Below are 22,137 nucleotides of genomic sequence, written 5' to 3'. Positions count from 1 at the left end.
CTTCTCAGACAGCACTGTGCAGATCATCACTCTACAAAGCCTCACCCATTTCCCGGGTCAGCCTGTCCTGCAGGCTTCCAGCTCAAGGGCACTGAAGGCAGGGCAGGGGCAGGGTACAATCTGTTACCCTTGGGACTCCATTCTAGAGCTGTGCTGCCCCTTAGAACTTCCTGTGCTGCTGAAAATGTTTACCGTCCAGTACGGCAGCCTCGGGCCACATGTGGCTATTGGGCATTTGATATATGGCTACTGTGAGTGAGGAGCTGAGTTATTCATCATAGTTAATTTTAATTAAATTTTAATGGCCCCATGGGGTTCATGGCTACTTACTGAACAAGGAGCGAGGATCTAAGACCAATGATAAAGAGACCTCTTGAAGGGCCACTTCCAGACCAGAACCTGGAGTAAACAACAATGTCCCCACGCTGCCACCCTTTTGCATCCTCATTCTACTTCTGCCCTTCAAAGGGGGAAGCATTTGGAGGGATGAGCCCATCCTCCAACACAAAGAGCCCCTTCTTCACCCCCCCTTTCCTCATATTTTCCCCTCCACCCCAAGTCTTCCCAAGAGGAGCCTAGAGATTTCTCTGCAGGGGACAAAATCGAGCAGGTTGGGAACTTCCTGCCAAGAAGTAGTAAGCAAACATGGAGCATGTGCAAAGGGACGAGCAGACTATGAAAATGGCATTCCTTTGTTTGCTGCTGTGCAAAATAAAAATACATGTTCAATTAAAGAACGTCTATTTTCTTAGGTTAAGGAATTACTGAAAACTTTCTCAGATGTGGTCATCCTGTTGCAGTTATATAAGAAAAGTTTCTTATTTTTCTGAGATACGTGCTGGAAGATTTAGGGTGATGTGCTATGATGTATTATCAGTGTGTGTGTGTGCATGTGTGTGGGTACGTGAGCACTCAAATACCAAGATAGATACATACATACATACATATGTAGATGGGGAGATAGCCAGATACATACACATATACATGTACACACACATAGTTACATTACATAAATACATCAATACATTAGCTATGGTACATACATAGATATTTCAGAGAGTTAGATGACAGATAGGGCAGACAGTTTAACTGTTAAATGTAAGGGCAGGAGTATGAGTGCTCACGGGAAAAACATAAAGGACAACAGGAACTACTGTAGATTAAAAAATGTTTTTATTGCTGCCAAGTGAAGGCCTTTTAAGGCCACTGTGAGCAGTGGGTGGGCATGGCTTCTCCAGCCCCTCAAAACGGGTAACACAATGGGGCAGCAGGGCAGGACCTGGCAAGGTCCACAGGTGAGGAAGAGATGCAGGAAGGAGGGAGGAGCAACGATGTGCGTGGGCAGGCCAGCATTAGACGGCCCCCACTCCCTCTTCTTTCCGTCCTGGCCCTCCTCCTTCATCACAGGCCTTGCAGCAGTGGGGAGCCAAGCCAGAGAAGGGCGTGAGGGGCAGCAAGACTGTCGGCGGGGGCAATGGAAAGGAGGGCAAGGATGGCAGAGCAGTACAGAATCCGGGGGGCTCAGCTGTGGGGGGCACATAGCCTGCAGGGACAAAGAGAGGGTAGGCATGGGCTCGTTGCTGCCACTGATGGGGAAAGGCAGACATTGGTTCTCTACCATGGACAGAAGCACTCAAATCCCAGCCCCACCCGCTTTTCCTGCTGTGGCTGCCGGGTACTTTAGACAGGGAATACCAGTTGCCCCAGCTTTGTGGGCCACAAAAGGAAGGAGGAAAGATGTACTGAGTTTACTCTGATGATCTTGATCAGAGAGCCTTGTCCTCCTGTGGAGTCAGCCAGCCCTCCCCACACCCTGCAGGAGTGAGGCCTGGCCTGGATTCTTACCCCAGCAAGGCTTGAGACAGGCATGGGGTGGGGTGTCATCCAGACACCTGTCTGGTGCTGTCCCCCAGCACAGCTGATAACAGGGGGAACCCAAGGATTCCAGGACAGGCAGGGCCACTGTGGCCACACTGCCAGGGGACTGCTAGAAAAAAAGCAAGAGAACACCCTCAGCTGCCTGTGATGCCTCCTGTTTAGCAGGACTGGGACCCAGGGCTGCCCTTGGCCCAGACTGTATACTACACAACCCCAGAGGGTGCCATTCACTTAGTAGACTATGAGAATGGCACTTCCTGGAAGTGTGCACTGTGGGGAACTGGGAGAGTCATGACATTTAGCTCAGGCCTTCACCGGGAATGGGAGAGGTGGTGAGCCGTTTAGTCTTCCAGCTTCATAAACTCCCCTCCTTTCCTGAATACCTGTGTGGAGGTGATCCCTGGGGCAGCACTCGGTACAGTCAACCCCTGAGAAGTACCTACAAGGGGAGGGTGGATCCATTCAGAGGGAGGAACCAGGGTCCAAGGAGGGGAGAGTGGCAGTGAGGAGCAGAACGTTTCTGGAAAAGGCAGCAAATTTTGGCAGGGCTGAGAGAAGATGAATGCTACAGCCTTAAACTGGCAGAGCCTTGGGAGACTAGGGAAGAAAGATTAAATCCCAAGGCTGGTAAACTGGAGACAGTGCAGCCCTGAAGAGCAGAGACTGCGCATGCCCAGCATCTAACACAGGGCCTGGCCTGTGGGAAGTGCCAAGTAAATGTTAGGTGGGTGGATGGACGGAAGGAAGGAAGGGCCCTGGCCAGGTAGCTCAGTTGGTTGGAGCATCGTCCCAATACACCAAGGTTGTGGGTTCTCTCTCCAGTCAGGACACATATATGAAGCAACCAATGACAAATACATGTCTGTCTCTCTCCCTCAGGTAAAAAAAATTAAAGGAAGAGAAGAAAGAAGGAAGGAATAGGTGGATAGATGGATGGGTGGATGGATGGATGGATGGATGGATGGACACTGGATGGACACAGAAATTACCTGGAAGCTGCATTTCCCACTTGAGCTTCTCTTGTCGGCGCCACTTGGCTCTTCGGTTGGAAAACCAGACCTGGGGAAGGGCAGAAACAAAGCAGCCGGCTGTTTTCTCCACTACTTGGCACCTACTGCTCTCAGCACCTGTTCTTGGCCTGGACTCAGGTCACAGACCCTTCCCGAGACCCGACATCTTCCCTCCCTGCTCTGACCTTTGCTCGCTGTCCTCTTTCTCAGCTCAAAGGCTTGGAGCGGGGAGGAGGGGAAAGCATCAGCAGGAGGGGAACAAGGAGGATCTTGTCTCTAATTTCTGCTCCGGACACATTTGTTTCCATCCTCTTGCCCCCTTCTCCACCTCACCGGGACCCAAAGACTTCTGGGCACAGACTCTGTCCTTGTGGTTTGTGCCCATTATGTGGCAGAGCTCACTCACCCTCACCGTGTCTTCTGGCAGAGAAGTAGAAGCAGCCAGCTTTCCACGGGCCACTGAATCGGGATACTGCCCACGCTGGAACTCTGCAGAGATGGAGGCTCAGAGCCAGGGTATAGGGAGAGGAGCAAGGCATGGGTCTCCCCCTCACGCCCCACTCCCTACTTGCTGCAACCCTAAACTACCCTAGTCCCCAAGGCAGGACCACCACAGCCTCCACCTCTCATCCTTTGCTCACAGGCCTCAGGGCCACTGCCTCCGTATGTCACACGGAGCAGCCTCTGACCCTGTCTCCCCGGCACTGGCACCTTTCTCCAGCGCCTCAGCTTGACCTGGGGAGAAGATGGTCCGATTCCGGTGGCCAGTCCCTGGATGGGGGCCGCGAGGAGCTTCAGAACCCCTATGGGGAGTGCGAGGAACTGGAGCCGAAACAGCTAAAAAGGGAGACAATGGTTTGTGTGGTTTGTAATGGTGATTCCTCTGGTCAGATGGGGTCCTTGAGGCCCTGGGGCTGTGGACAGGGGACAGCATGGGTATAAGAGCAGAGCTGCACCGGGGGTGGGATGCATTCACAGTGATTTGGAGGTCACTGCAGAGGCACTTGGTAGGAGGCACGCTGCATGCGTTGGCAGGGCGCATGCTCAGTATTCAGGGGGAAGCAGAAGCAAAGCGCCCCCGAAAAGTGACCTGTGCACAAGGCAGAGGAGGGTTAGAAGGCCCAGCCCTGCCTCTTCCTCAGCAGATCCTGTGAACCTAGGGGCAAGGGACCTGAGATCTGCTCTAGGACCTGCCAACAACTAGCTAGTGGCATTGTGGGAGTCGTTTCCTTTCTCCAAGCCTCACTTTTCTTCTGCCAGGAGAGAATAAGACTAAAGAAATGCAAAATTCTTGGGTTTGGCTCTGATCATCTGTGGGGGCAACTCAAAAACCTACCTGGCAATCTGAGCTGTGCCCAGGGCAGTCTCTGGTTCTCCTGTAGTGTCCGCAGGACTCGGTTGATGGAGGAGACCTGGGGGTGTCCGGGCATTGAGTGGAGAGATGGTGCACAGTCCCAGGGTTGTATCCCAAGGATATTTCCCCAGCGTCCTCTCTCCTTCTGTCTCTGTCTGCACAATTCCTAAAGGCAGCCTTTTCTCTTTCTTGCTTCTTCTCAACCACCACCACTTTTCGGAAGAGAGCCCAGGAGCCCTGCCCTCCAGCCTGGGATGGTCTCGTTGCCTAATGAGAAGGGGTCTTCTCCCCAGACAGCCTGTTTGCCAGCCCCAGTGTGGGGAGAGGAGGGCACTTACACTGGGAGTCTTGTCCTGGGTGCAAAACCCTTCCGCACGGAGCTGGCGTTGGATCTCCCAGGCGAAGAGGCCTGGGCACTCACCCTTCAGCTGGGCAATTCGAGCCACCACACGGGGCGTGGCCAGACGTGGTTTGCTTCCCCCAACCCCCTTGGGTTCCAAGACACCTGTGCGGTAGTAACGCGCTAGGATCTTGCTCACACAGCCATTAGATACCTGGGTCAGGTGAGAAGCAGGGACAGGGGAGGCATAACAGGCAGAGGGTGAGTGTACCTGGGACAGAAGGAGGCTACGAGGCAAAGTGAGACATACTCAGAGTCTGTAACAGCCCCAGACGTGCCTTAAGAGAGGCCCCATTTTCCCTGCTTCTTGTCCCATCCCTGGGTGACAGCCCCAGTGCACTACCTTAAGGCTCCGTGAGATGTCACAGGGCCGCATCCCACTGACTGCCAGCTGCACGATCTGCTGGCGGGTGTCCAGGGGCAGAGGCCTGCCATTCACAAAGAGTCCCCCAAGCTGATTCACACTGCTGATACCTGGGCATGAGAAGGAAGCATCCACATGCCACATCACCCCTCTCCCCGTCCCACCTGTGGCATGAGGGACCCTCCAGCCTGGCCTCCCACCACAGAGAAAGTCTTCTCCCCAGGAGACTGCTCCCCTTCTGCTCATGGGATCCCCCAAACACGCCGCTTTCTTTGGGAGCTAGCTCCCAGGCGAGCGTTTCCTCTGTGACCGAACGCACTGGCTTCGTGATTTCAGGGAAGTGAATGGAGCAGGGAGAGAGTGACTAGACAAATCTTTGCGGGAACAATGGCCACGGGCAGGTGAAACCAGGTGGGTGGGAGCAGAGCCCTCAAATATTCCCTCCCTCTTCTGTTCCTCCCCCTTCTCCCAGGCATTTTACCATCCTGCGGCATGCTCCTGCCTGGCCTCTTCACAGAAGGGCAGGAACTGGGAAGACTGGGGAAGGGACTTGCTCCTGGGACCTCTTTCCTCAGTCTTGGGGCTGGGCCTGCAATAATCAATAATTGGGTGAAGACTCTTGCTTAATATGGTCTTGGGATATAGTATATTGTGATAGAGGGTCAGGTTTCTAAAATTTGCTGGTAGGTTAGCTAAGAAAATCCAAATTTTCTTTACTTGAACCCTTCTGTGATTAAGTAAAACATTGCAGGGCCAGCAGAGAACTGAATCTTTCTGGATGTCTTGATACGGGTCTGGGAGGGCAGGAGGGTTCTCATTGCCCACAGGTCCGTTACAAGAGGGCAGGGAGGTGGAAAGGGATGATGCCTCCAGATGTTGAGGCTTTCCTCTTTCTGACCACACAAATCGTGTCTGAGCCCTCAACAACCTCCCTGGGTGATGCATTTGGGCCAGGGCTCCTGCCTCCTAAGCTCAGACTCAGTAGGGGTCAAAAACCAAACTTAGGGTATTCTGCCTAGACAGGAGAGGGCATCTGTGACCAAAGGTCCCCGCTCCAAAATATCTGAAGCTGGAGACCAAGTTTAAGGTTCTGACTTCACTTTGGGGAAGCTCCTGATGTTAGCTTCCCCAAATCACCAGTCAGGAAGCTTCCATCCGAGCACTTTAGGGAAGGGTCTTGCTCCTGTTTTTTATATTCTTCGGGAAGCTCTGGGGAGACATGGGGCTCAGATTTACCCCCCAGGCATTGAGGCTCTGGTCTCACACATTGGGACTAGATGTAAACAAGCCTGAGTCCTGGCTTCTTTCGGAACACACACCTCCTGGCCGTTTCTGACTTGCTGGGATTGTTGGTTCCCGTTAACTCTGGAGAGTCCTAATCTCATAGTAAAAAAATCACTTGAAGGTACCAACTGTCTGGGATCAGACACTCATTCACTCAACTAACATGTATCAAAGGCATGTAGAAGGGAGGGAAGGAGAAGCAGGAGAGAGCTTTTTGCTGACCGACATAGGAGCCTTTGTGAGCACAAGCAAGGAACACACGTCATGGGCCACCGCGCCTTTCTGGCTTTTATAAGCAAGTAAGTGGAGCTGAAGCCGCCTCCTTCCATGCCTGGAACCCTGGAAGGCACAAGACTGTAGAGAATAGCTTAGGCTTAGAACTTCCCTGTAATAACCATGCTATCTTGGTTCAGTTCTAATCTGCAGTTATTTACTGAATAAGGTGTTAATCATGAGCATATTGCTGTTTTTTCAGGATGAAGGGAGTAAAAAGAAAAGGGGCAAGGTTTTTGCGCTCCAAGAGATTGCAGTGCAGCTGGAACAGGAGACCAGCACAGGTGAAACAACGAACTCACAGAAAGTATAGAATCAGAGCTACTTTTTAAATTCAGTAGCTAAATGGCTTTTACTCCTCTCTGGGCAGAGACACATTCTCCTTCAAGCTCTCATCTTTTCAGAAGGTCAGGAAGGAAGGCAAAAGTTTTTCCCAAAAAGAAAGATTGGGTTCCCACATGTCAGGAGCCACCCAGGGAGTTAAACTCAAAGAGGTTTAGAAGCCAGTTCCTCACCAGAAGCTGAAATTTCCAGCTCCTTTCTCTGCCCCATCCCTGATTCATGTTAGTGCAATTGCTACCAAAGCAATGGAGAGAGGAGAGCTGAGCTGGGACTATAAAGGGCTCTGACAGGATCGGTGGGGAATGGGGGGAGCTCAGAATACCAGCCAACCCCTGAATCCTTGATAGGATGTGTCCCCCTTAAGGAACCACAGCTCAGAGGAGCTGTGGGGACTCAAGTTCAACATCCAAATCTAAGTCACCTCCAAACCTAAAAGCATTGTGCCCCAACTACCAGAAACTCCATTCCCAGTGGCCACACCACACATCCCAACATTCATATTAACTCATCTGATAAAAGGACTGGTGCTCACAAGATGGGAAAGCCAGGTGGGGGGTTGAGGAGGCAGAGGGTGGGTGCTGCAGAGACAGAGGAGAGAAGTTGACTTGGCCAAACAAAGACATGGAGACAGCGTGGGAGGCAGAGCAGACAATGAGCCTGCAGGTGAGCTACCTGTGTGGAGGCAATGAAGTGGGGGCTTCAGTGGGAGAGTCTCAGTTTCCTGTGCGGGTTCCGGAGACTCCTGCAGGCTCCAGGGGTGGTGGTGGTGGTCTGGTGCTGGTAACAGCCTCCTCTCTCCTCTGTGTCAGTCCTGCCAGGGGTCCAGAGGTAGAGAGAGCTTGTGCTCAGGAGCAGAGGGCAGCCTTCTGGGAGCAGCCGGTGATGTCACAGGCCATGATCAGAGGAGAGAGGAGGAGGGAGGTGTGCATGGGGCTGAGTGACACCAGCCCTGAGGCAGGGCAAACCACAGCCAGTGACCCATAGTGTCCTTCCATGGGAAGTCCTCGGAGCCCACTTTGTGTCCACCTACCACCCTGAAGAAGGTATAGAGCCACTCTCATGCAGACCCCCAGACTCTGAGTGTAGCCACTCAGGGGCCAGTACTCCTGAAGGAAATGGGGAATGTGAAAGACAAAGAAATCCAAATGTGTCTTCAAGGGTTTGAATGCACAAAAGCCCAGAGTTACTTTCAGAACCACACACACATCTTCTCAGCTAGAATGCACATGCCTGGGTTTGGGGGTCAACTCCCACATCCTTTGGGTATTACTATAAAAGATAAATGGGTGTAGAGACTGATACCTAAACACTGCCCAAGTGGCTCCTAAATCTTTGAGAGAATGAGGGTACATGGAATGTGTGTCACACAGCGTGAGTTCTCTCTACAGAGGGTCCTCACCAACTCTCCAAGTGGCTCCTTGACTGAAGTGACATCGTGGGTGAGCTCTTTCCTGGAATAGGGGGATCCTGGACTTGAGGACATTGAAAATTGTGGTAGTGTTGGGAACGATGAGCCTGCAAGAGTAGCTAGGATGTGGGGTGCTTATGAGGAGGTGTGCAGCCTGGTTTTCCACCTTCCATTTCTAGATGTAATCAGGCTCCATTCCATGAGGGATTTGGTGCATTTAGGCTCTAAGTTATGAGTGACCCTCCTGTTCCCAAAGAGAACACCATAGTTTATCTGGAGTATTGCTGGGGCACCAAGTAGCTGGCGGTTTTTGTGGAATGGGAGGCTGGTGGTGAGACACAGCCCACAGTGGGTGGAACTTTTGTTGCCACCACAACAAAACGTGGGCAGATGACCTGTGAAGGAACCAACATGGAAACCCACTTGGGTCTATGCCATACCTTGGATTCTGTGACACCCTCCCAGAAGTCAGGTTGAGAAGAAGCAGGGTGTGAGGCAATAAGACTAGACTGAGAGGGGGGGAGAATGGATTTCACTGGTAAATGCTTTGGTTTGGGGGGCGTGGGGGTGGGTGTTGTACGTTCAGCATGATCCTAGGGATGGGATCAAAGCAAGGCCAACTGCCAACTAAGCAAAAAGGCAACCAACAGAATGGGAGAAGATGCTTGCAAACCACAGCTCTGACAAGGGGCTAATACAACATCCAAACCATATAAAGAACTCAAGGCCAAAGGTATCACAGAAGTGGACTTCCTACCTTACCCTACATGTGTGCCCCTTCTCTTCCAGCCTCCTCCAGCCTCCTGGGGCTGGTACAGAGCCCTGGAGCGTCGGGAGACTGCAGCAGTGGCTTCAGCACCATGGGCAGGACAGCACATGCCCTACTGCCTGTGGAGCCCATTCAATCCCAGGGCAGCTGTGACTGCAGGTCGCTCCACCCAGCCACGCTGGGTGAATGGGGGTCCCAAGGAAGCATGAAGTAGCCTGCTTTTAGTCCTCCTTTCCTGCCTCACTTCTCCCCCCTCCACCTGCCTCTGCTTCTGGGGGTGCAAGGCTCCCTGTCCTGACCTGCTATTCCCATAGACAGCTGTATGAGGCTAGAAAGAGGGGTGTCAGAGGGGGAAGGGACAAGCCCTGGCAGATGGTGGTGGTAGTGATTTCCCCTATAAACTAACCTCTTCCCCCCGCCTTTACAATGCACTCTTGGGTCTGAACAAACAGAGGCTTTCGACCCAGAGGTGATGGAGGAGGGAACAAGGGGAGAGGCCCTGGCAGGGGGGGCTTAACCAGCCCAAAGGCTCAGCCATTCAGCCCTCTGCCCAGCGCACCAGACTGTTTGAGGAGCAAATATCTGCCTTCACTGTCTGATTCTCTCAACCGCCCCCACCGGGTTTGGGGCTAATTGTCCCTCATTAGCTTGGGACCAGGCCCCAGGCTTCCACCAGCCCCCGCCATCTGTTCACAATTATACATTAACTCAGAGGTCTTGCCTCCCGCCAGACCGGCTGTGCGCCCCTCTCTGGGGCAGCCATGGCCATTCCAGCCTGTCCGTCCCCCTGACATAGAGGCATGACTGCCAGCTTCTTCTGCTCCTGGGAGCCTCTAGTATAAAGCCTCATGGCTGTGGGGAAAGATGTGTCCTCGAGAGACGCAGATGCAGCAACCCTGCCCTCCTCACCGGGCCTGAAGACAAGACAAACCAATGCGTAAAGCTGGAGAGGGCAGGGCGCAGCCAGCGCGAGGACCTTGCCGGCTTTGGTTCGACACCTCGCCTTGGACTTTTGGTTCTCCCTGGGGGAGATGACACGAGTTTCAGGCTCTTTCTACCCTTCCCTGAGGTGCCTCTTAGCAGGCTGTGTGCTGCGGAGCCCAGCCTCCCTCTCTCCAGCGAGACTCCCTCTCCTGCCAGCCCTCTGCTTTCCAGAGCGCACCACACCCGGTCTCCAAAAACCACTCTCTGGCAGCACTTGCCTTCCGGTTTAAAGTCGTAGTAGTTTTCCTGCTACAAAAACATGGGGAATCTCCAAGGTCCCTGGGTATTTCTAAACTTGGCGCTGAAGTGGCACCCCCTCCCCAAAGCTTTGTGGCGTCACCCTACTCTCCAACCCAGATCCTGCTCTAACACCTGCAAGTCGCTGCGCTTTTCTGCTCAGCTTCTAGAACGCTGGCTACCCAGCTCCCTCCCTCCGAACGAACCCCGGGAAGGAGCGAAGAGCGCGTCCTTCCTTCTGTGGCTTTGAAGTGGGAGCACAGAAAAAGCTACTCCTTTTCTCCGCTTTTCCCTAGGAGCCCCTAATCTCTGAGCTCAACCCCGCCCCACGTTTCTCTTTGCTAGTAGGGTGCTGAGTTCAAGGACAACACCTAGCAGAGCTGCAAAGCTCAGTGGTTACACCCAAGAAGCCAAGGAGACCAAGAGAAGGCACCCACGGGGGTGCAAAGGGCAGGCTGGGAAGAGTCCAGCCCAGAGCCTCCAGGACCTGCACTAGGGCCTCAGATCACATCTGACCAGGGCGGTTAGATGATGCTTTGTAAGCCACCAATGGAAGTTCGTCCTTGGGTCCGCATGCGCACCAACCTTGCCAGGTGTAGGGAGGGTGATGCGTCCTAGCTGATGTTTTCAAACCCGACCAGTAACAGAAACGTGAAGTTCAATCTACTCCCTGGGGACTCCCAGCTGTGTGCTCCCCAGAGCTCCCTCCTCAAATCCACTGCTCCTGGGTGGAAGATCTGGGGAGCAGAGGGCAATCCATTTAAAAAAAATACGTATTTCATTTTTACAACCTTCATTTTCTAGGATAGTCTTAGATTTACAAAGAAATTTCAAAGATAGCACAGAGTTCCCATACACCCTATACCAAGGTTCCCCTATTATTAACATATCATAGTAGTGTACATTTGCCATAGTTTATGAACTAATATTGACATGTTACTATTAACTAAAGGTCACGCCTTTTCAGATTGCCTCAGTTTTCCCCTGATGCCCTCTCATCGTCTTGTTGTCCCAGGATCCCACTCAGGATCCCGTGTTACCTTTAGTCACCGTGTCTTCTTAGGCTTCTCTTGGCTGTGACAGTACCTGTGACTTTCCCTGTTTTTGATAACTGAACATTTTGAGGAGTCAGATATTTTGTAGAAGGTCCCTCAGTTGGGAGTGTCTCATGATTAGATTGAGTTCATGGGTTTTGGGGAAGAAGACCCAAAAAGCGTTCAGGTAAGGTGTAAAGTGGCATTTCATCGCAGCATGTTAAGGGTGCCTACTGCCAGCATGACTTCTCCCTGTTGATGTTGACCTTGACCATCTCTGCAGCCGCATTTGTCGGCTTCCTCCATGGAAGCTGCTCTTTCCCCCCGCCTTTCCACACAAGACCTTTCCGACAGAAGTCCTCACGCACAGCTCACCCTACAGGAGTGGGAGCGATGCTTCACTTGCTCCAGGGCAGGGTGTTCACAGAAATTATCTGGATTTCTTCCATTCAGGAGATCTCTCTCTTCTGTTCCCCTTTTTTATTCAATAATTGATTTATATCAACACGGGTTTGTGGATACTTTTATTATTTGGATTACAATTCAATTATTACTTTATTTCTTTTTGTGCTCAAATTGTTCCAGTTTTGGCCATTGGGAGCTTTCAGTTGACTCCTGTGCCCCTTTGACACACCCCCATTATTGTGGGGTTTGGTTTTTGAAGTTGGTGTGAACACTTCCTTACTTTCTGCGCTACCTGTTCCAGCTTACCTTGTATATTTCCTGCCCTAGTCACAGAATCAGCCAATTCTCCAAGGAGCCCTGGTACCTTTTGTGGGAGAATTGGTGTGAGAAACAAAACCCGGGCACTAGGTGTGCTTGTTACCAGGGTGTTAGAGCTTCTAAGTTCTCTCAGCTGACAGAGCAAAGAAATATACATATGTGTACTAATGCATGTATACAGACATTGCTATAAATAGTTCTGTATGTGACCATTTTATACATATTAAAGTAACCCTGAGCCCATTTTTGTGTCTCCAACTCTAATTCATCGCTACACAGATCCTTCTAGTTTCCCCCCTTGCTTATTTGTAAACTCTGTATAACACCAATGTACAATTTACTTTTCCTTTAGTCTTATAGACCACACTCATTTCCCAAGTTCCTTAAATCAGTACTTTTCCTGCCACTCCCTTCACTGAAGTTGTTTCATACATTTGTAATGCAACTAGATCATTTTGTCACATTCTGCATTTTATCTTGGGATCCCCTGACCTCTGCATAATTTTTAAAAAGATTTTGTTTATTTATTTTCAGAGAGAAGGGAAGGGAGGAACACGGAGAGGGAAAGAAACATCGTTGTGCAAGAAACAATTGCCCCTCGCACTCCCCCAGCTGGGGATCTGGACCGCAACCCAGGCATGTGCCCAGACTAGGAATTGAACGGTGATGGTTTGGTTTCCAGGCTAGCACTCAATCCATTAAGCCACACCAGCCAGGTCCAATTTTTAAAATTTGTATATATTGAGTCACTCATCATACTGCAAAGTTCAATAGGTTTTGATAAATGCATAATGTTATGTATCCACAAATACAATATTATACAGAATAGTTTCACTGCCCTAAAATCCACAGTGCTTCATCCAGTCAACCTTTCTTCCTCCCCCAATACCCATGGCCACCACTGACCTTTTAACCACCACTATAGTTTTGCCCTTTCCAGAATGTCACATAATAAAATCATACAACATGTAGTCTTTTCAGACTGGCTTCTCTCACTAGGTAATATGCATTTAATATTCCTTCACATCTTTTTGTGGCTTGATAGGTCATGTCTTTTTAGTGCTGAGTAATATCCCATTGTTCAGATGTTCCACAGTTTATCCATTTACCTACTGAAGGACATCTTGTTTGTTTCCAAGGTTTGGCCATCATGACTAAAGCTGCTATAAACATCCATATGCAGATTTTTTGAGTGAATATACATTTTTAACTCCTTTGGGCAAATAACAAAAAGCATGATTGATAGATCATAGAGTTAGAGTATGTTTAATTTTGGGAGAAACCGGCAAACTGTCTTCCAAAGTGGCTGTACCATTTTGCATTCCCAAGAGGAATGGATGAGAGTTCCTGTTGCTCTGCATCCTTGCCAGCTTTTGGTGTTGTCATTGTTTTGGATTTTAGCCATTCTAATAGGTGCGTAGTGGTATTTCGTCTTTGTTTTAATTTGCATTTCCCTGATGACATATGATGTGGAGTATCATGTCCTATGCTCACTTGCCATTTGTATGTCTCCTTTGGTGGGGTGTACTTTAAGATCTTTGGATCATTTAAAAACCAGGTTGTTTGTTTTCTTATTGTTGAGTTTTAAGAGTTCTTTGTATATTTTGGATAGCAGTTCTCAGATGAGTTTTTGCAAACATTTTATCCCAGCCTGTGACTTTTCTAGTTCTCTTGATGTTGTCTTTCGAAGAGGAGACATTCTTAACTGTAATGAAGCCTAGCTTTGCAAATATTTCTTTCACGAATCCTGTCTTATGGGTTGTATCTAAAAAGACATCGCCAACCCCATAAACTTAAGTTTTTTAGAGCAGTTTTAGGTGTGTGGCAAAGTTGAGAGGAAGGTACAGAGATTTCTTATACAGCTTGTACCCCGACACATACACGGCCCCCTCCATTTTCAGTACCATTTATTTGCAGCAATTGATGAAAGTAAGCTGTAGGTTTTGTGAGTGTTCTTTATCAAATTGAGGGAGTTCTCCTCTATTCCTAGTTTGCTGAGAGTTTTTAATCATGAATGGGGGGTGGGTTTTGTTAAATGCCTTCTCTACATCTACTGCTATGACTCTTTTCTTCTTTGGCCTGCTGATGTGGTGGATTACATTGATTGGTTTTTAAATATTGAGCCACCTTTTCATACCTGGAATAAACCCACTTGGCCGTGGTGTGTAATTCTTTTTAATACATTGGTAGATTCAATTTGCTAATATTTTTGAAGATTTTTTCATCTATGTTTATGAGTTAATATTGGTTCACTTTTCCTGTTTTGTAATGTCTTTATCTCTTTTAGTATCAGGGTAACGTTGGTCTCCTAAAATGAGTTAGGAAATGTTCCCTCAGAGAGCCAGCTTTGAGAGCAAGGGCAGGGTTACCAAGCAGATGTAACTCAGGCTGAGAAACGCACGCACGAAGCCCCTCTCCTGTGACAGCATCCCAGACAGCATGATTCAATAATTAGCAGCAGCGGTAATTAGCAGCGCGACCTTGAGGGCCATCAAACTTCAGTTCTCCTCCCAGCCCTCTCACGCCATCTGCGTGATCTTGAGCCATTTAACTATTAATTTGACAGATCATTATTGAACACCTACTACATGCCAGACACTGGGATAACAGCAGCGAATATAAAAGACAAACCGCAGCCCTCTTAGAGCTCACTTTTTTTAAAGGATCACATTTTAAAACGTTTTGTGTTTCAGTTTTCCCAATGAACAAAATGGGACTATAATAGTACTTACCTCATTAGGATTGTTGCATTATGTAAGTTAATATATGTAAAGAACACTCTATATAAGATATTACTGTTGTTGTTACTATTATTACTACTACTGTTTTTTGAAAGACTATTTATTTATCTTTAGAGGGGAAGGGAAGGAGAGAGGGAGAGAAATATTAATGTATGGTTGTCTCTCACGCGCCCCCTGCTGGGAACTGGCCTGCAACCCAGGCATGTGCCCTGACTGAGAATCAAACTGTGATCCTCTGGTTCACAGGCCCGTGCTCAATCCACTGAGTTACACTAGCCAGGGTTTATTACTACTACTATTATTGCCTATAGATAACATTATTATTTAATGACTGAGCTCAATAGTTCCAGTCTAGGAGATTTCCAGCCCCACCCTTGCTGCCCTAAATCTGCATTCTTATCTTTCCTGTCTCTCTGCTCCTTCAGTTGACCCTCTTGATCTCCAGGCTCCCTAAGCCTATGACATGAAATTCCTTCTCTGACCTAGAGTTACCTTATCTGAGAGACAGCTGAGTGGCTCTCTTCATGCTGCCTTTGAAATATACTGAAACTTTGCAATTTTTTAAACGGAGGGGATGAAGAGTATAAATCAAGTATGATCCAAAGTCTTTGCTTATATGCTTTCTAAAGGCTGTGGGATCTTGGCTAGGCCTAGGTAAGAGTGACAGGAGATTGTATTAAAGCAATCTAGCCATCACTGAAAATAAGTCTGTAGCAGGTCTTACACAGGAAAGCTCAGCGCTCCAGCTTCAGTAGCTTCCCACTGCTCAGCAAGAGCCAAAGAAGAGGAAAAAACCTCCCTAGGATAAGGATTTTACTTTCCTCTGTCCCAGGAATCCGAAGCTATTTACTTTTACTGCACCCTCTAGAGCCCCCAAAGCAGCACCTGCTCAGCCCAAAAGAAGTCACCGCAGTACCCCCAAAGCAAGCTATGTACAGATAAATTATTATAAATGAGGCCTCATTACTGTCTCTGGCTCGGGACCATAAAACACAGTAACCAGACTTTGAATGGTTCATTGTCTCAGTTTCCTTCAGCCCAGCTGGCACCCGCCTTCCTCACCAATCCTCAGCTCCCTAAATTCCTCCTCACTGGTCCTCACGTCCACTTTTTAGGTCATGTCAAACTGCTCTTCCTCTCTCCAGTCTCTACTGAGCAAAATCAATGATTTTAGCCTTCCCTGGGTTGCTCCATGTTTCTCTTTTATTTCTGGAAGCCAGCACAACACTAACACTTCAGGAATACCTCGGTTAACTCCCTGTCTCTTCTCCCACTCTACAGCATGTAGACCAGCCTGTCAGACTCGTTTTCACCAGGGGCCACATCCGCCTCAAGGTTGCCTTCGAAGAGCCTAATGTCACTTCAACTCCTTAACAGTTAAAGCATAGTTACATTTATACCGTCCCGAAATTATTTAGGCCCTTTGAAGGCAACCACCAGGCTGATGTAGTGCCCGGTTAAATGAGTTTGACACCCCTGGTTTAGACCATTTACTGAATGTCTCCACTTGCTTGCAGTTTTCTCATCAGCCTCTTGGTCCTTTGAATTCTTTCTCTTAGTTTTCTATATATGTCTCGTAATTTAACGTGAAATTTAATTGTTTAACCAAACGGTGTGTGGAAAGAAAGCTGCTTAGAGTTGCTTGGCCTGGCCACGTGGGGTTCAGTCACTTGGGATCTTGGCAGAGCCAGGCAGCCCGCCCCGACCCCGCGTCAGGGTCTGCACGCGAGCTCCCCCTTCAGTCTGCTCAGTGCTCTGCGTTGGGTAGGGTTGCGACCCTGATATTTAACTGTCCGTATCCGGGCTTCCTTGGTTACCTCGCCTCTGGAGTGTAACTGGCCTGGGACCCAGCGCACGGTTAACGGGAGCAAAGGAGATAGATAGCAGACTTGGGACAGACTTGGCGGCTGCGAGTGCTCGGAGACACTAGTTCCCCTTCCAACTGGTAAAATGATTAAGTGAAACGTCTGGTGAACTCCGGATTCTCAGATTTAGTGTCACGCCCAAGGATGTTACTGCATTTTTAACTGTAACTGTGACCTGGCCACAAAGGCCAGATGGAAGGAAAGTTTCTGCCTGTTTGGCTTTCACAATGAGAATGGAGCCTGAGGTGGGGAGAAAGAGTGAACGGGTAAACTCTTCCATAGAGGTTGTGTCCCAAGCCATTCGCTTGGATTAGCCTGCTTGAAGAACAAAGAGTTTTACTCTTATAAGCTCTTACAATTAAAAAAAAATTATCACTTATTTTCTTTTTTTTTAATCACTTATTTTCTGATTAAGAACTTCTAAACTTTGGGAGAAAGAGAATATTCCAGGATTAGATCCTTTCTCACTCTCCTACCTCATTTTGGGTTAGAATAATTTGTAAATGGCCATGATTCCAAAGTATACGACTTGAAGGAAGACAGACAAAAGTCGTCAGAGTACCTCCTGGAATTGTTGCTATTCATGTGAAAGGCAAAATAATAAAGCTCATAGGAGGTAATATAGAAGAATATATATTTTTGAAATGTTAAACATTTTTATTTATCCAAGCTGGATAATGCATTTCCGCAATAAACCTATGCTTTAAAATACAGAAACATAGAAAAATAGGAATTGTTTCCACAGATGCCATTTGTCTTTGGAAACTGCCAGCCTGGCAGTAAGGTGTCCTTGTGGGGCCCCGGCCTCCTCACCGGAACTTCCGGAGCTTCCCCTTGTCTAGGTCATGACCATCAACACTAAGTTTTAAGATTCTTTCACTACCTTCAAGCTCCGTCATGGGGGAGGGAATTGTGCGCCCCATTCCCTGTCATGACTGTGTCAAATATGACGTTCCAGCAATACCGCAGTCACCCACAGGTAAGTCCCCGGATCCCCAAAAACCTCAGTAGGACCGCTCCTCAAACCAGATGTCTTATTGTCCCAGAACAGAGTCTCAAGCGTCGCCGGCAGACGACCTCTGTCAGGGGGTCAACCGTCACTGCCTCCGCCCATGCTGTTGTCCAGCAGGTCCAGACCCCCAGCAGTCCCAGCACTACTTAGGCAGCTAGCGCCACCAGCTGATAGGAAAACATCTTTATGACCAAACGCCAGACACACACAATTTTAAATGCTCAACCTCATTAGAAATCAGGGAAATGTAAATTAAGACAATAATGAGATACTACTGCATATCCACCTAAATGGCTGCAATTTTAAAAAGGCTGACAGTATCCAATATTGGTGAGGATGTGAGACAGCTAGCAGTCGCCGGTGCTGCCGGAGAGGTCTAAACTGGTGCATTCCCTTTGGACAAAGTTTGCCATTGGCTGCCAGAGTCAAAAATATTCATAACCTCTGACCCCTAATTTCCCCAAAGAAATGCATGCACATGAATATTTATTTATAATGCCTAAAACTGGACACAACCCAGTTCCAGACACTGTTGCCGTGCACCAAACCACTCCAAACCTAGGGGCATAAAACCATCACCATTTTGTTATGCTCGCAGATTCTGTGGGTCAGAAGTTCAGAATGGGCCTAAGGGAACTTGCTTGTCTCAGCTCTGCAATATCTGTGTCCTCTGCTGGGAAGACTTATGGGCTGTGTCTCAACAGTGACAGGCTGGACTCATCAAAAGGCTTTTTCACGCATACATTTGGTTGCTGCTGCTGGCTATTGGCCAGGAACTAGGCTGGGGTTGTTGGCCAAAACACCTGAATGCAGGCTGTCCTTGTAGTAGCTCAGGCTTTTTCACAGCATGGTGGCTGGATTCCAAGTGCAAGCATCCCTCAAGAACCAAGTGAGAGTACAAGGCATATTTATGAAGTGACTTATGAAGTCACTTGCTGTACTCTGTTGTCTGAGGCAGAACAAAGACCCACCCAGATTCAATGGGTGGGTACGTAGATACCACCCCTCCCTTCCTCCCTTCCTCCCTTCCTCCCTTCCTTCCTTCCTTCCTTCCTTCCTCTTTTTTTTCCAAATTATAAGAGAAAGCTTATTTAGAAAGTTATAGAAGTAGTAGAAGTGAGCCAGCTGGGCTGTGTAGGCTCAGGAAACAAGTTACAGAGGCAGAAGAAGGGCCCTTGTAGCTTGGAGAGAGAAAGACAAAGGTAACTCCCTAGGGGAGAAGAAAAGGGGAAGGGAAAAAGGGCCCACAGATTCCACCTCTTTATTGGGAGGAATGTTGAGGTCACTCTGTAAAAAGAACACGTGTGTTGAGAGATAGTTCTGTGGCCATCTTTGTTCCTTGTTGCCTATCAGGCAGGGAACAGCTTAAGGGCCCTATATTGGGAAAGAGCTTTTCTTTTAAAAAGAAAAAAAAGACATGTAAATATCACATAACTCTATGGTTGTTTCGCCTGTTTCAGTTGCAGCATAAAGCGGCATCCTTCTCTCTGAAGAACTCTTAAGGGAGCAAACTCTGTTGATTGCTTTCCACTGAACAACAGGTTGTAGTGCAATTTTAGAATTATCTTGCCTTTTCATAAAATTATTTATTATTGGCATTTATGCCACTTACGAATGCATGAATAAAGACTTGGGGCAAAGAGAAGAAAGATATTCTCTGAGATCAAAATGTCTGTGGGGAAAAAAATAAAATAAAAATGTCTGTGGAGTTAATATGATGTGGCTGAAACGAGGTATTCTTCCACTTGAAAAGGCTCTTCTTTGGGTGAATTGAGCTGGAGAAGATCCAGAAAAGGACTCCTGGGGGGTGGGGGGATGCATAGATCATCCTGAAGTCCATTGTGAAAGAACCTGCGTGCGCTTTCAAGCTGCCACATGAGCCCTGGCCTCTTGGCTTAGCTCCACCCCTACCCTTTCATTCCCAGCAAATGGCCTGTCTGCCTGGACTCTGGTCACTTAATGCTGGCACCCTCGTGTGCACACACTCCCATTTCCCACTCCTCACCTTGCCTCTCCCTTCCCCACTGTTACGGCTCACCCAGGTCCTCACCTCTTGCTTTGTTTCCTCTTTATTGCTGGCCTCTCAGCTCTGAGAGTTGACACTGGCTCTCTTGTCCAGGACCACGCCAATCCACTGCAGGGTCCTGACTTGACTTTGGCTTTAGCTCCTGGCTATTCCAGGCCCCGGCCCATCAATTGTGGGGTCACTGCTTCCATAGGAACTCATCCTATCTTCTGTTTTCCGAGTGTTCCTACTGTATGTAGAAGATTGAAAATGTCCAATGTCCAAAGTGACCATTTCAATGTCCTTCTTCTCTTCCTCAAAATGTCTCTGCATCATCACATGATCCCTCTTCCTTAGCTCTTGATTTTAAAGGAGGGCTGTTCTAGTACAATCTCCGTTAATGGACGGAAGAGCTGCCACCAGCCTAGGTCTTGGGACGATTACTTGAGGAGTGTCACATCCTGGGCTGTTATGTTAGAAATACTCCTGTTATTTAAAATACTAAATAATTGATGTTTCGGCAGCTGACCTAGTCTATCTAATACAAGGGGCAAGCTAAAGTTAAGCTATGTGTGGTTTCCAGGGTTCGAGAAGAGGGGAAGACACAGACAATTGTTGGTAGGAATGAAATATAATTCAGTTTTCAGATGAACTAGCCTATGTCTGGATCTGCCTAAGGATAATAATTCCCACTAAAAATCCCCAACTTCCACCATAGACACCACCGCCACCAACATTCTCTGTTTTAATTTCCAGGAAACTCAAAAGGATATGTGATGGGTGTATAAGAAGAAAGAGAAGGTAGATTAGTCATCCCAATCATGAGAACAGACTGAATATTTCAACTTAATTCCAAATACACTTCTTAGAGCGCTTATTCTATACCAGTGTCGGGAGTATAGGGAACACAAAAATGAACATGACTCATAGGAGTCTGTTATCAAAAAGTTCACAGGCCAACTCTGGATGGTGTGGCTCAGTAAATTGAGCATTGTCCTGCAAATCAAACGAATGGTCGCTGTTTTGATTCCCGGTCAGGGCACATGCCTGGCTTGTGGGCTGGTCCCTCCCCCAGTTGGGGGCATGTGAGAGGCAATTGATCAATGTTTCTCTCTCACATTGATGTTTCTCTACCTCTCTTTCTCTCCTTTCTCTCCCTTCGACTTTATCTAAAAATAAAGTCATTAAAAAATGTTCACAGGCCAATTCTACTGTTACAGAAAAAACTATGATACAGGGAAAGTATAGTGCATACCATTGGAAAGATATAAACCAAGGGACCTGGGGAGACAGAGGAATCATTTCTGATTGCAGGTTTATCAGGAGAATGTACGGGAAAAGCTCTGTCTGCAATGAATCAGAGGTCATCCAGGTGGAGGGAATTGGAAGAGCAAGAACTAGGGGACAGGAAAGCCCTGGGTGTATTTAGGTGAATTTTCTAGTGCGGCTAGAGCTGCTGGGGCCAAAGGGAGGAGCACAAGGCGATATAACACGGGGTTCGGTCCTCCAATGTACAGGAGTCTTCTCCTCAGGTAGGAGAAGGTGGAGACGTTGAGGAAGCCCCTGTTACCTCCACTCCAAGGAGGCAGGGCCTGTAGGAGAGGAGATTGTAAAGGGGGCCCTAGTCTGGAGGCAGCAGAGATGAAACACAGGCTCACTGCTTTTGGCTTTTTTAGTCTGGAGAGAATGAGGGCACCGGATTCTTCATTAAGGGAAGGAATAGGCCTGAGAAACAGGCCTGAGTTCTAGGAAGGGCAGAAGGGGACCAGAAGCAAAGAGGTGCGGTGCTCTGGACTTTAAAAAGGCTTTTGCTTTCCTGATAAAAATGGGCAGACATTTCTTGCACTGGTCTTTTGCCTCTTCTTCTTCCTACGTCATTTGGAGCAACTATTTTGCAACTACAAGGAAAAACCAAGAGAATTGCAGAAATGTCTGCCCTGAGATGGTTGAGTGTCTCAACACTTTTGTTCTGTGAAAGAAAAATATATGTCTATCCCAAGGTTAATCTAGGTTGTTATGACTTGCTGAGATATTCTTAACTCTGAGTTTGCAACCCACTGGCTTCAAGATTCTGGGGACAGAGAGAAAGGAAGCCTCAAATTCCATCCTAGCTTGATCATTTCAGTTTTCAGAGAGGAGACAGATTCGAATGCTACCTTGTAGTAAAGGTGGTACCACTGGCTGGAGATTTATTTATGCATTTTTTTTTTTTTTAGCGATTTGAGTATAACAGGCAGAGTCCAAGGTGACGGAACTTGACAGTTTTGGCTAAAGCCAATGGCTGTAGCAGGAGCAAATCAATATATAATTATCTAAGTCTACTGAGAAGCCAGAGGCATTGATTGATGGCATTCAAAATGAAATGAAGGTTGGCCTTGCTATTAAATGACAAAAAGCACAGGGTACAAAGTTGATCTAATGACTAAAAGTTTTGTAACCACTACCCAAATCATA

The 22,137-nt window shown here is 48.1% G+C and overlaps 1 protein-coding gene across 1 annotated transcript; it reads right to left on the bottom strand.

Annotated features, from left to right (window-relative positions):
- Positions 1 to 1,352: 1,352 nt before the first annotated feature.
- PAX4 (paired box 4) lies at positions 1,353 to 17,565 on the bottom strand. Its single transcript, XM_037049298.1, has 12 exons — positions 17,480 to 17,565; positions 9,804 to 9,996; positions 7,936 to 8,011; positions 4,986 to 5,116; positions 4,581 to 4,796; positions 4,225 to 4,300; positions 3,600 to 3,725; positions 3,295 to 3,377; positions 2,868 to 2,937; positions 2,262 to 2,317; positions 1,846 to 1,987; positions 1,353 to 1,543 (listed from the first exon to the last, which is right to left on the bottom strand). The coding sequence occupies exons 1-12, from the start codon at positions 17,563 to 17,565 to the stop codon at positions 1,353 to 1,355; spliced, it is 1,446 nt and encodes a 481-aa protein (XP_036905193.1).
- Between the last annotated feature and the right edge of the window lie 4,572 nt (positions 17,566 to 22,137).

Source organism: Sturnira hondurensis, unplaced genomic scaffold, assembly GCF_014824575.4.
Source record: "Sturnira hondurensis isolate 20B ecotype Veracruz unplaced genomic scaffold, ASM1482457v3 Scaffold0006437, whole genome shotgun sequence".
NCBI lineage: Eukaryota > Metazoa > Chordata > Mammalia > Chiroptera > Phyllostomidae > Sturnira > Sturnira hondurensis.
The sequence above is the reverse complement of the archived record's forward strand: the minus strand, read 5'-3'. Positions and strand labels throughout refer to the sequence as shown.